Source organism: Pyricularia pennisetigena, chromosome 5 (assembly GCF_004337985.1).
Source record: "Pyricularia pennisetigena strain Br36 chromosome 5, whole genome shotgun sequence".
NCBI classification, from domain to species: Eukaryota; Fungi; Ascomycota; class Sordariomycetes; order Magnaporthales; family Pyriculariaceae; genus Pyricularia; species Pyricularia pennisetigena.
Window position 1 is genome coordinate 474,440 of NC_043743.1, and position 12,602 is coordinate 487,041.

The following is a 12,602-nucleotide window of genomic DNA, read 5'->3' on the forward strand; positions in this document are numbered from 1 at the left end:
TTATTTCGCGTGACTTGAATGATCGATCGTCTCCAATGAGGCTCAAAAGCGGCACAAAAGTTCAGGCCGATGATCCAATCACAATCTCTGTCACACTTTGTTTACATCGCTTTCAGGCAACCAGGTCATACAGATCAGTGACTGGGCAACCTTGCCGCATTTATTAGCAATGACTACAAAAAAACTCGGATCGGTAATGAAGGCTCAAATAAATTATACGGCCTATGAGACCAATGAGAGCAAACAACGACTAACTCAAAAAGGAAAACCAGCAATACCTCCGATTGGCTTCTTTGGCGTGTCCGGCATCCATACAACAAAACTCAAATAATTTGTTTGCCTGTAATTCATCATAGACTTGGTCAAATCATTACGCGGATCTTCGTCCATCATATCCGCCCATCTCGGTTATTTCAACATGCTTTTGTTTAGGCTTCCACCGGCTTCTTCTGGTCCGTCACGACCGTCTGAGCTTTGGGAGCTTCCGCGGTCGTAGGAGAGACAGCTTGCGTCGTCGCGGGCGACGTCCCTGTGGTCTGGGGCGAGGCTAGGCCCGAATCTACCCCCGAGTTGGGCGAAAGGGCATCTGGACTGGTCACGGTCTCGGTCCCAGTGACGCCTGATTCCTGCTTGGGTTGATCGGTAGCCAATGGAGGCAGCGTCTGGGCGGCGTCCTTCTCCGTCTGCGAGGTCGGAGAAGCGGGCGACGTGACGGCGGCCGCGGCAGCTGACGCGGCGTTGGCATCAGTGTTGACGCGCTTCGCTCCCGTGGCGCCGGCGACACTCTTAATGACCTCGAACCACCTGTCTGCGTCGGCTGCCGTGTGCGCCTTGAAGGCCAGCTCGGCAGAGCCCGCAAGCTTGCCGCTGATGCCCTTGGAGACGTCCTTACCCTTGATGTTGAACTTTTCCATGTTTGGCGTGCCGATGATGGCTTCGGGTAGGTAGATGCTCAATTCGGGCACCGGGTCCTTGCGCAGGTTGTCCGAATCCTTAAACTCGTGCAGGAACTTGGACGGAGTCACGACGTAGTAGCCGGTTGACCAGCCCCACGAGAGCTTGTTGCGCGACTTCCTCTCCAGCGTGCCCTCGATCAGGGACTTGGTCCCCTTGTGGTCCATGTTCGGGAACGTTATGCTATCGACGGTCCGCGGGTTCTCGTTGGGGTCGATCAGGTTCTCCCTGTTGCGCTGAACGAAGCCCTTCCACTCAAAGTCAGGAGGCATCCTCTGGGCGGCCCCCAGAATGTCCGAGTACAAGGCGCGCATCTTCTCGGCCTGGCCGCCGGCGCACTGGTTGAAAGCCTCCATGGCCTGCTGCATGACCTCCACTACGTGCATCTCGAATGCCTGGAAGTTGTTCTGCACAGCTAGCAGGTCGTTGCGGTGGTTGTTCTCGTCCAACACCTGCTGGTTGAGGCGGTGCAGGACACCACGCTTCAAGACGTAGGGGTCGTGTGAGGGGTCCAACCTGGCCCCGGACGACTCAAAGGCAGCCGTCTGCTGGCCGAGCAGCTCAATGTGCTTCTGGGTGACGTTGCGCGCCTTCTCGACGTCCTTGGCACTCTTCTGGGCGCCGTGAGACAGCTCCTTGGTCTTGTGCTTGATCTCCTTGTGCAGCCGCTCGATTATGGGCAACACCGTGCCCTTGATGGTCTTCTCAGTTTCAAGGTTGGTGTTGACCATGGCCTCGGTGTTGACCCGCATGTTCTCAAAGAAGCCTGCGACGCCGCCGAGGCTCTGGTCAAAGTGGTGACCCTCCTTCAGGGGTTTGCTGATGCTCTTGAGGACCTTTTCATACTCCTTTGCCTGAGTCTTGTGCGCCTTTTCCACTGCGACCATGAACTCCTCAAGGTAACCGACGGCATGTTTCCATGCCGAGAGTCGCTCAGCCAAGAGCCCGGCAGTCTGCGTGAAACTAAGTTAGCGGGTGGAGCTTTTGTAGATCTCGCCATTCTACAGGGTGTTTCCTGTTCAAATCTTTTTGTGCATTTATATAAATAGATACGCCGATCTGAGAAAGGCCGACAACAACAAATCCGAAATCACCTACTCCAGTGGGATCATTCTCGGGAACTGCATCGTCACTGATCGAGGTCGCCGCGCGCGACATACCTTCCGTGGGCGACGCCATATTGTTTCGTTGTAGCTCTGCGTTAGAATCTAAAAGTGAAAAGCGGTGTGAGGGTATCTGTCGCCAAACAAAACGAAAAAAAGAAAGGCCAAAAGCGAGGTCAAGTAACAACAAAATTGTACGCAAAGCAAAGCTTTGTACGAATGATAGACAAATGAGCCAGTTCAGTTGTCACCAAAGTGGGACAGCAACGACATAAATATGTGGAGTAGGTGGCATCGTGCCGTCGTCTCCCTGGCTAGCTCAGGTCGTATCGCTTTACTTAAACCAGGGACTAGGGCGCCAGGCGAGTCTATGACTGGATCAACCCAAAAGAACGGTGTGTGTGTGCGCTTTGTTCGATGCATTTCCAGCTACGTCAGTGGCCATCCCGGCTATGAGCTTTTTGCTTTTATGCCATTTCTCTTCTTTGTTGTTAATCGCGACAACGATCAACCCAATCCGGGTTTCCCGGGTCCTCCAACATCCCAGCCTGCTGGGATTTACTGGCCAAGTCCTTCTCTACCCAAAACATATTCGGTACAACACACGACTTGTTGCCTCTGATCGAGTTTTCTGAGCTGTCTTTGGCTAGCTGAGCTGGTCATCATGTACCAGCACACCTTGAACGACGCTAAAGATGATTTGAAGTCATAGATGTTGTCTCATTAATCCCAAGAGGTGTCAACTAATCATTTAATTGACGGCCCAATCTTCAAAGGACCGGACAGCTCAGGGACCGTGACGTCATGCCATTGGCTCTAAATTAACCGGCTGATGTCTAGACGCCCCACAACCTGGACCCCTAACCCAGCCAGCCCTGAGAGTGACCCCCACCAGCACCCTAACCCGCTCGGCGCGTCGCGCGAACCAATTGCCCCTCGTTGAACTATATGCCCCTCCATGGCTGGTCATTGCTACGTTTGCTGCTGCGACGTATACTTACCTACAGTAGTAGCCTGGGGTATCCAAAATTGTCGTGACTCAGGTGGATGGCAATGCAAGTGATAAGCCAGACAAGCGTGTAAAGTTGCAACCACCTCTGAAACAAATGACTGGTCATTGCCGGGCTTGCACATTCACCAGGAAGTAGAGCAAAGCCACAATCGCAACATTTCCATCATGGCTGCCGACAGCAAGCCTAAGCTGCCCCAAGATGGCCAGGAGAACATCCTCGTCACCAGTGCCCTCCCTTACGTCAACAACGTCCCGCATCTAGGCAACATCATCGGCAGTGTCTTGGTGAGCCTTACTCGAGAAACCCCTCGTTGTTCACCTATGTTGCCAATGCTGACACTGCAACCTTGTCTCAGTCCGCCGATGTGTTTGCGCGCTACTGCCGGGCCAAGGGTCTGCAGACCCTCTACGTCTGCGGCTCCGACGAGTACGGTACCGCTACCGAGACCAAGGCTCTGGAGGAGGGCGTCGACCCGGCCACGCTGTGTGCCAAGTACCACGCCGTCCACAAGGAGATCTATGACTGGTTCCGCATCGAGTTTGACGTCTTTGGTCGCACCCCGACGCCCGAGCACACCCAGATCGTCCAAGACATCTTCAGCAAGCTCTGGAAGAATGGTTTCATCGAGCAACAGGAGACGGTTCAGGCCTTCTGTGCCCGCCCGGAGCACAACACCTTCCTGGCGGACCGTTTCGTTGAGGGAGAGTGCAGTCTGTGCCACTACACCGGCGCTCGTGGCGACCAGGTAAGCTGTGACTCTATACCAGTCGGCTGGGTTGGTGGGCGGTGGAAGAGCGTTGGTCTAACATGAGCTGTGCGCCAATAGTGCGATGCGTGCGGTAACCTCCTCGACCCCATGGAGCCGGACAAGGACGCAAGCGCCCCAGCAGATGACGACACTCAAAAGGCCACGGGATGGCTGATAAACCCCAAGTGTAAAGTCGACGGTTCGACCCCTGAGAAGCGCAGGACGAGGCACTTGTTCCTCCGGTTAGACGCGCTGCGGGATGAGATTGTATCATGGCTCAAAGAATCCGAATCGGGCTGGAGCTCCAACTGCGTTTCAATCACTCATTCTTGGATTGACAAGGGATTGAAGCCGCGTGGTATTTCACGAGACTTGAAGTGGGGTGTCCCCAGTAGGTGCTTTCTGTTCGACAATATCCGACAAGCAATGCCCCTTTCCGCTAACAAAAGTCTCTTTGCTACGTAGTCCCCAAGGGCTTGGATGGTCTCGATGAGGAAGAGTACGCAAGAAAGGTCTTTTATGTTTGGTTCGATGCATGCAGTAAGTTGATCACTCCAAACAGATCCATTGCTCCGTAAAGCACTTACTAAATCTATAAATAGTTGGATACCCGTCAATAACCAAGACATATACGGACAAGGACAACCTTGACGGTAAAAATTGGGAGAAGTGGTGGAAGAACCCTGAAAATGTGAAATTATACCAGTTTATGGGCAAGGACAACGTTCCGTAAGTACTCAACCCCAATAATAATATCCAGGTTCTGGTAATTTTATTTATACTGATCGCATGCAGTTTCCACACCATCATATTCCCTGCTTCACAACTTGGTACTAGGGAGTCATGGACCAAGGTCAACCACCTTTCTACAACAGAATACCTCAACTACGAGGGTGGAAAGTTCAGCAAGTCGAAGGGTGTGGGTGTGTTTGGTAACACAGCCCAGTCAACCGGGATCGACCCCGACGTTTGGAGATACTACCTGCTATCAAGGCGTCCTGAGAGCAGCGACTCAGAGTTCAAATGGGAGTATGTAGTTTTGATCACTGCCCCTATTATCTTCCACACGACTAACGCTACCGTACAGAGAGTTCATTGACGCCAACAACAACGATTTGCTCAAGAACTTGGGCAACCTCGTCCAGCGGGTGGTCAAGTTTGCCCACGCCAAGATGGGTGCCAAGGTTCCCGAATATGCAAAGAAAGAGGTCCCGACGTTTGACCAACACAAGGCCGAGGTCAACAAGCTGCTCCAGGATTACATCTCCAATCTCAAGGCAACCAAGCTGAGGGCAGGCCTCGCTACGACTATGCTGTATGTTTGGTCTTTGTCGTTTTGGGCTGCGGAGGCTCATTCTTTGTTTGTGAACGGTCTCAGTGCTAATGTAATTTGACAGGATATCTGCCCTTGGAAACAAGCTGTTGCAGGATCATAAGCTCGGAAACCAACTTTTGGATGAAGACCCTGAGCTCTGCAACGGTCTCATTGCCCTCGCCCTCGATCACCTCTACCTTATCGCCAGTCTTCTGTTCCCATATATGCCCGGTACGGCCCGGTCTATCCTTCGCCAGATCGGTCTGCAAAAGGGCGACGAAAGCCAAGACTCGGCCTTCCGTATCCCTGAGGTCTGGAAGGGCGATAGCCTGACACCCGGCACGCCGCTCGGCGAGCCCGAGCGTCCTTTTGCGCAGATCCCGGCGTCCAAACTGGAGGAGTGGCGGGAGGCTTTCGGTGGCGAAGAGCTTCGCAAGCAGAAGCAGATGGAAGCTGAGAAGGCCGCGGCCAAAAAGCTGGCCCGCGAGAAGGACAAGGAGAAGAAGCGCCTCAAGAAGGAGGCCGCCAAGGCCGCTGCCGCTTCCGGTGGTGCCACTACTGGCGGCGGTCCCGGCTCCACGCCCACGGATCTGCCCCTCAGACCGGCGGCCAGTGCCGGTGGTGCGCCTGCTCCGGGCACCCCTGCCGCCGAGGGCACGTCGTCACAGCTTGAGAAGGCTGTGGAGCAGAAGACCTGAGGGCTAGGGGTGTGAAGCACCTCATCGTGTAGTTTGGTACTTCATTTGTCGATAAGTTGACCAGCGAATAGGGATGGAGTTGGGAGGCGTGTGGGTAGATGGTTGTTCAAAACGGAAATAAAGGGATCTTGGCCGCCATGGCTGTCAAATGGGGGGTTAGCGATGTGGTCTTTGTTATGTAGGTGGGTAGTAAACGTAGCTGCTGTGTATCTGGTCCAAGAGAAAATAAAAGAAAGTGAAAATACGAAGCCTGCATGTTGCAGATAGGAGAGACTGGGCGAGAAATTGATGTCGACATTGACAATTGTAGTTAAGAAATTCAGCGGAGCACGCAAATGAATGATGATAATGTCTATTCACAAAATTCAACAAACCTAAAGCTGGCCTAGCGGAGGAAAAAGAAAACATTTGAATTGGGACCGTTGCCCAGCAGGGCAAAAAAAAAAAAGTCATCATGAAAAATCAAAAACAACGCGTGCCTCCTGTCTATCGATCTATGCGGTTTACTCCGATGCCTCCTATATGCGCCGATATAGATGTGATTTCCCAAAATAAAATACAAAAACAAACAAAAAAAGAATCAAACGAAAAAAAAAAAGAAAAAAAACAAACAGAAACCATAAATCAGATAGAGAGTTGGGGATATACAACTGGTCAGATGCCAAAGTGTTGCTGCTGTAATATTAAATGAGAAAATAGTATCGTGCAAGAAAAAGAAAGCAAAGTGAAAGGAGTCAAATCCCCCAAGTCATAAATTAGAAAATTTCAGGTCATGTGAGAGCAAATATACTCCCCAACGCAGTCCAAAATCGTACACAAGCATCACACCAGTATGTTGCTGTGGTGCAACAAGACCCCCAGCTAAGAGACCGGGTCGCGCATCTGCATCAACGTAAACCTCCTCCTCTCGTCGCCCTCGCCGTGGTGATGATGGAAATGATGCATGCCGAGGGAGTGGTGGCTAGAGAAGAAGCCACCAAACGAAGAGTGTCTGCGCGGGTTCGGTCGCTGGGGCTGATGGTGGTGGTGATTGTGGTGTGGCTGCTCGGCGCTTGTGCTCATGCTGCTCGGCGATGCTGGCGTTGCTGCGGGGGATACGCTGCGGGGGCCTGTCTGCTCCAACGGATCTTCGGGAATCTGTTCGAGTGGGTTGGCGGTCTGCGCCACTGGGGTCATGACCGGTGTGGTCACCGCAGGAGTCGTCGGCTCGCTCGTGGCTGTGGCGTAGTCAGGCAGCGCATTTGCCGCGGGGGCAAATACGCGAGATGATCGGATCGCCGTCGCGTAGCTGGGAACCTTGCTCAGCTCGGAGAGCTCCGGGTAGTCGACGTGCTCAGGTGTGTGGTTGCCAGAGTGGTTCTCCTCGCCGCTGTCGTGACGGGATAGGGGGGCTGAAGGTGGTGGTGACGTGTTGGTGGCTGTAGTATCAGCGTTCTGACTTTGCAAGAGGGCAGATGCCAATGAAGCGTAGGATGAGTCTCTGTGGGGAGGACCTCCTGCCACGGAGACATCTTGCAGTCGTGAGGTTAGTGCCGCTGGTGTTATGGTGTTGTCGTTGAGCATTGCCGCCAGGTTTTCGTTAGAGCCTGCTCTTGAAAGGGCCATATACGGGCTGTTCATGCCTGACTGGACTCCTGGTGTTTGATATCCGGCCATGTCGATATTGGAGTATAGCTGGTCCAAGACGTGCTCTCCATAGCCTGGGGGCGCTATTTGACTGGTGCTCTCCTGAGAGGATGAGTTTTGTTGAACTGGTTGTGCGAGGTTTCCTTCTTCGTCAAGAGGAATATTAGGAGAAATGAAGATTGTTACGGGCAGTGTGGCACGAAGCTAAAGAGAAGATGAGATTAGTCAGCGGCAACACTATTGAGATGCGTGGGTTGAGCGGGCGGTTATTTTTTACCTCTGATATGTGCCCATCTGGGTTCTGGAGGGCCACAACAATCTTGAGCTTATGCCGAGTCTTGATGCCATGCGTGTTGACATCTTGCACACATTTGCCTAGCTTGCGGGGCAAGTCAAGATCCGCCGTCAAGACCCAGCCCTCCTGTCCTGTGTTCTCAATCACATCTTGCCAGTGCTCGTCACGTGTCACAGGTAGAACCCAGGAAGTAACTTCACGCTCCTTCTTGTGCTCCTTGATGGGCACACCGGTCGCAGAGGTGGCCAGGATCTCACAGGCCTCGATCAATCGTATCGTCACGTCTCCGATCTCTAATCCCTTAAGTAGAGGAGTAAACCTGGACTCAAAGGGGATCGCACTTCCAAATACCACCGCCTTGCGAGGAACAACAATCGAATATTCCACCTTGTTCGGCCATATGTTCTCAACGCTCATGGCATGGAGAAACTCGAGTGCTGAAGCGTCGAGCGTCCGAATCATCCTGATGTGCTTGTATGCATGGTGGTCGTAGGCCAGCTTCCCCCGTGCGATCGTCGCCTTGAGTCGATATGTGACGCTAGCCTCCTTCAGGCCCTCAACACTCTCCGAAGTGTTTCCGGGAAGCATCAGCTCAAAGGGAAACTCGTAGTTGCCCTTGTCCAAGATCATGCTCTTGCCCGGCGTGCCGATGAAGCTGGGCCATCTGTGACTGAGGATCTCGGTTGTCTTTTCGAACTTTTGAATCGAAATGCCGCTAGGTGTCGCTTTCGTATCCGCCCAGCTATAAAACGGTTAGTTGGTGGGACAGAGAGTGCGCAATACGTCTTGGAGAATCCAAACCTACCTCAGGCGCAAGGTTCCAATCAACCTCAGGTGGATATCCTCGATCTTGGTCGGCCCGGGCACGCACACAGCGAGAACTCCCTTGAGCAGCTGACTTGCAGCTTCGTGCTCATTGCCACGGAAGACAAGAAAGTCGTTTTCTAACCTGTTTTCGTGTTAGAGCGCAGTACGCACAGCACAAGAATCTACTGCCAGGTCATACCTAATGTCGAAAAGGGTGAAGGCATTCCGGCCGGTGACGGCTGAGAAGGGGTTGAACGAAGGCATTGCTGGCGAGTGTCCGAGCACAGGCCAGGCAGATGCAGTGGTGTATGCCGCAGGGCTGAAGTGAAGCTATCAGCACTGGTAGGGCGCCAAGCCAGCCTGAGCGGTGCGATGACCGATGTTAGGTCTCACGAGATGTTTGTCGGACCCCAAATCGACGAGTCACAAATGAGTGTCGCACAAAACAGCGACCTATGAATTTAGTGCTCAAACTGGGCAAATCGCAGGCATTCCAGAAACGGAAGTTCGTTGCGCCAGATTCGGACTGAGGCTGTTTTCTTCTTTCTCTTTTTTCTTTTCTTCTCGTTAGAAGACTGGGGTGATAAGGCTGTGACGTAACAGGGTGCACCTCCTGACTCTTCTGAGCGTCAACCAAGTTTGACAAGCTGCAGCTGATTCGATTAGAAGACGTTGTACTTGATTTTGAAGCTTCCAACGGTTGCATTCGTAACTGAAGAGAATGCAAAAGCAGAACAGACTCTAGACGGGCGATTGGAATGATAAAAGAAGTACGACAGTGAGTCCTCAATGCAAATCTACCACACCCTTGCGCAAGACAAGCCACTCAACGGGAAAGGGGGGCAACTGCGGTTTTGTTATCTGACGTGAACAAACCCGAGCCAAGCGTCGCGTTAGGCTTGATCCCTGCCGCGGGAACAGCAAGGAAGGCAACCAGCAATTCCATGACAGATCGAGCCGTGGCTCGCCATTCGCCAAGTGCTCAGATACCGGGTCCAAAAGGGACCAAAGGAAAAAAAGGAAGAAAAAAACAAAAAAGGCGCAGGGATGTTGGCTGAGTCTTGGCCTAGCACATGGTGCCGTCGACAAGCTCAAGAGGGACGCGCAAGGGTGTGAGGATACCTGAGTCGTCGATAGCAACAGGTGTGAAAAAGTGGATTGACGTATTTCCAAAGAAAACCCACTTTCAAGGTGGCGGGCGGCGGTGTGGGATTAAATTTCTCCTAACAAAGAGAGAGAAAGAAAAAAAAAGTTCGTTATCGGCGGTGGGTTCCGGCCGGATCGATTGTACGATGGTAGTACGTACGATATTGACTTAAAAACCGCGCCAGAATTTTCTACAGGTTCTCCGTAGGCGGCGCAGGATTGGTTCTCCCAAGAATCAAGGACAGGCAGGCAGATTGATTATCCCGCGAGCATACTCAACCATGTTAGAGGCGCCCAATGCTTATTCCAAAGAAGGCCGGGGCGTCCTTTTCCTTTGAGTTCTTGGTATTTGCCAAGCATGCAAGCCTTTTTCTACGGCTAAAACCACGCAACTCGGCTCGGTGCAATAGATGGCGTGCGGCTCGATGCGCTTAATTTGTCCAGGCACTGATGATTGGTATAAAAAAATAACGATAAAAAATAATTTTTTTTTACTCAACAATAAAGACGAACCCGCCCGAGCCGAGTTATGGCCGGCCGGAGCCCCTTGGCATTCCAGGCTCGGGAAATCGGCGGAGCTTTTCTCTTATGGCCTGATCAGAAATCTGGACCTGGCTCTGCACGCATTTCCTGGCCTCATTCTCAGCGGATGAACAAGCTGTCGCCTGCATGTTTGAGTTGCAGCTCCAAATGTGCTCAAATCGAATCATGTACATGTAGTCTGGCTCGCTGCGAAACCTTTTGGAGGGGTGGCCCTCGTGGCGGTGCCTGAATCTACATGGAACATAGGTACAAACAAATTGAACGGCGGAGACAATTGCGCGACAAAAAAGCACCTCCTCTAGAACCGAGTTGCAGTACCTTGCAGTGTGCAGGCAATCAGGCGAGCAAGGTGCGGTGCTTTGCTGCCGGTACAGGCTGCATTGCGTTGTGTTACGGTCCTGGATGCGAGACGGGTCCCCCTCCTTTCCTTTCTATTGTGAAAGTGTTTGTGTGCGGCTTTCCTGTTGTACACCCCTCCCCTGGCGTCTGTCGGGTCGCTGATCACTGGAGACCCTTGGTTGGGCTGGGCCACCAGCCCGGCGCGGCTAGACCCTGGCATTTCGTCAGCGATTGACTTTGACGCCGGGTTTGCGCCGGCATCGCCCGAGTATCACATCTTGGCGAAAGACTTTTTCGAGTTTTGAAAGATAACGATCTTTCTCAGTCTGACGGCGGGATTCTTCCAACTGGACATACTTTTTGCTGCTGGTTCCAGTGGCAAGCCCCGAGCTCAAGACGGCGGCTACGTAAGGAATACTGTGCTGCAGTGTAGTAGGTGATACGGTAGTGAACTTGCTGCGAGAGACTTGTTTCTACGGGGCAAAAAAAAAAAAAAACCCCCCAAAAAAAAACCCTGAATCCCCTCTTTTAGAGTTGTTTTCAAACGTGGGCTGCAGGATGTTTGTCTCCCGTTGCTGTACCATTGAATGCCTCCATTATTCTCAAGTTTGAGCCTCAGAGAGCGGAACCACTATGGGTGGAGACAAGTGTGGCCCTTCCCTGCACACAACCGGAGTCTCCCTATCTTGTTCTTAGGTACAAATAACTGCCAGTGACGAACCAAAGGCAAAAGGACTAGGCTTGGCTGACATATTATTTGTGCGTAGCCCTGGCAGCGCAGCGGGTTATCCAGGTTTGATATCAAGCCCGGTGACATGAACGACCATTAAGACTAAGAAAGACTGCATCTCACTCGTCATACTTTTTACGCTATAAGCGCCGATGGCGGCATTTGATGGCACCATGGGCCATATACTTCGTACCCACTGTAGTACCTACTCAACTACTGTAGTGTAACATGCAAGTACACAAGTACTGTCATGGTAACGAAGTCAAAAAGCCTACGGGTGATAATCAATCATGTGGGTGGATCACAAGGGATAACTTTTTCCTTAATGCGACATGCTTCAGCTTTAGCACCAACGAGATGGATCATGGTCTGGGCCCCACTGGCGTTTTGACTCACAAAAGTCCCATGAGAAAAACAACGTGAGAGAAAATAAGGATGCATGCTGATAAGGTAAAGATAGAAACGCCGGTCGATTAATGGACCAATACATCTTGGCATTTGTGCAATTTTCGGTAAGCTGATATAAACGCAAGGAGCCTAGCAAGCCTAGATCACTCCCAAGAGGAGTTTCAGCTTTTGTTTATCATGGCGACGGCACTGCACGAGTCTCGTATCTACGACGTATCTCCCGGGATGCAAGTTGGACAAGTCCCACTCCATCTTCGAGTGTAAGTACAGTAAGCCCCCTCGATTCCAAGAACATCCCTGAATGCACTATAGTAGTATAAATCCAAGAAACAGCATCTCGACAATGGTCTGATAGAGCTGCAACATGCCAGTACGATTGTACGATTCAAAGAGGAGAAAAGATTTGGCGAACCCTGGTTCGGATGAGGGGAACCCCTCTCCCCTCTTGTCCAGGCATAGAAAACATACGTGAAGGTTAATTCAAGCAGGCCATTCATTCTCGTTGTCTCGAAAAAAAAAAAGACTGAAATATGTAAAAGTGGATTATTAGGGACCTGAACAAGCAATGCAATCGATGCATTTCCTGCCGATTTGATGAAAATCAATCAGGATCAGAATCAAAGTTCCAAAATGAAAACAAAAGCGGTTTGTCGAATCACAGGAACTAGCCAACCGGGTTCTCAATCCCGACCACGGGCCAGCCCCATCAGATTGTACCGTCGTACTGACAACAGCATACACCTTGTCAGACTTGTTTTGCACAGGCAATAGAAAGTGCTGGGATCTTTTTGTGCTCCAATCGGATGACAGGAGATACATGACTGAAGGCCAACAGCAAAACAGTACTTGTATAATCGAACTGTTTGACACAAAAGGG

General features: G+C 51.7%; 3 protein-coding genes across 3 annotated transcripts; 1 reads left to right on the forward strand and 2 right to left on the reverse strand.

Annotated features, from left to right (window-relative positions):
* Window positions 1-428: 428 nt before the first annotated feature.
* Window positions 429-2,133, reverse strand: PpBr36_08094 (uncharacterized protein; the record flags this gene model as incomplete). Its single annotated transcript, XM_029895227.1, has 2 exons — window positions 429-1,907; window positions 2,053-2,133. The coding sequence occupies 2 exons, from the start codon at window positions 2,131-2,133 to the stop codon at window positions 429-431; spliced, it is 1,560 nt and encodes a 519-aa protein (XP_029746841.1).
* A 1,101-nt stretch (window positions 2,134-3,234) lies between these two features.
* On the forward strand, window positions 3,235-5,831 carry PpBr36_08095 (uncharacterized protein; the record flags this gene model as incomplete). Its single annotated transcript, XM_029895228.1, has 8 exons — window positions 3,235-3,354; window positions 3,426-3,815; window positions 3,897-4,209; window positions 4,284-4,358; window positions 4,421-4,547; window positions 4,614-4,847; window positions 4,906-5,133; window positions 5,216-5,831. 8 exons carry the CDS (start codon window positions 3,235-3,237, stop codon window positions 5,829-5,831), a joined length of 2,103 nt encoding a protein of 700 aa, XP_029746840.1.
* An 861-nt stretch (window positions 5,832-6,692) lies between these two features.
* PpBr36_08096 (uncharacterized protein) lies at window positions 6,693-8,823 on the reverse strand (the record flags this gene model as incomplete). The annotated part of the gene is made up of 4 exons (XM_029895229.1): window positions 6,693-7,661; window positions 7,735-8,494; window positions 8,558-8,701; window positions 8,759-8,823. The coding sequence occupies 4 exons, from the start codon at window positions 8,821-8,823 to the stop codon at window positions 6,693-6,695; spliced, it is 1,938 nt and encodes a 645-aa protein (XP_029746843.1).
* Between the last annotated feature and the right edge of the window lie 3,779 nt (window positions 8,824-12,602).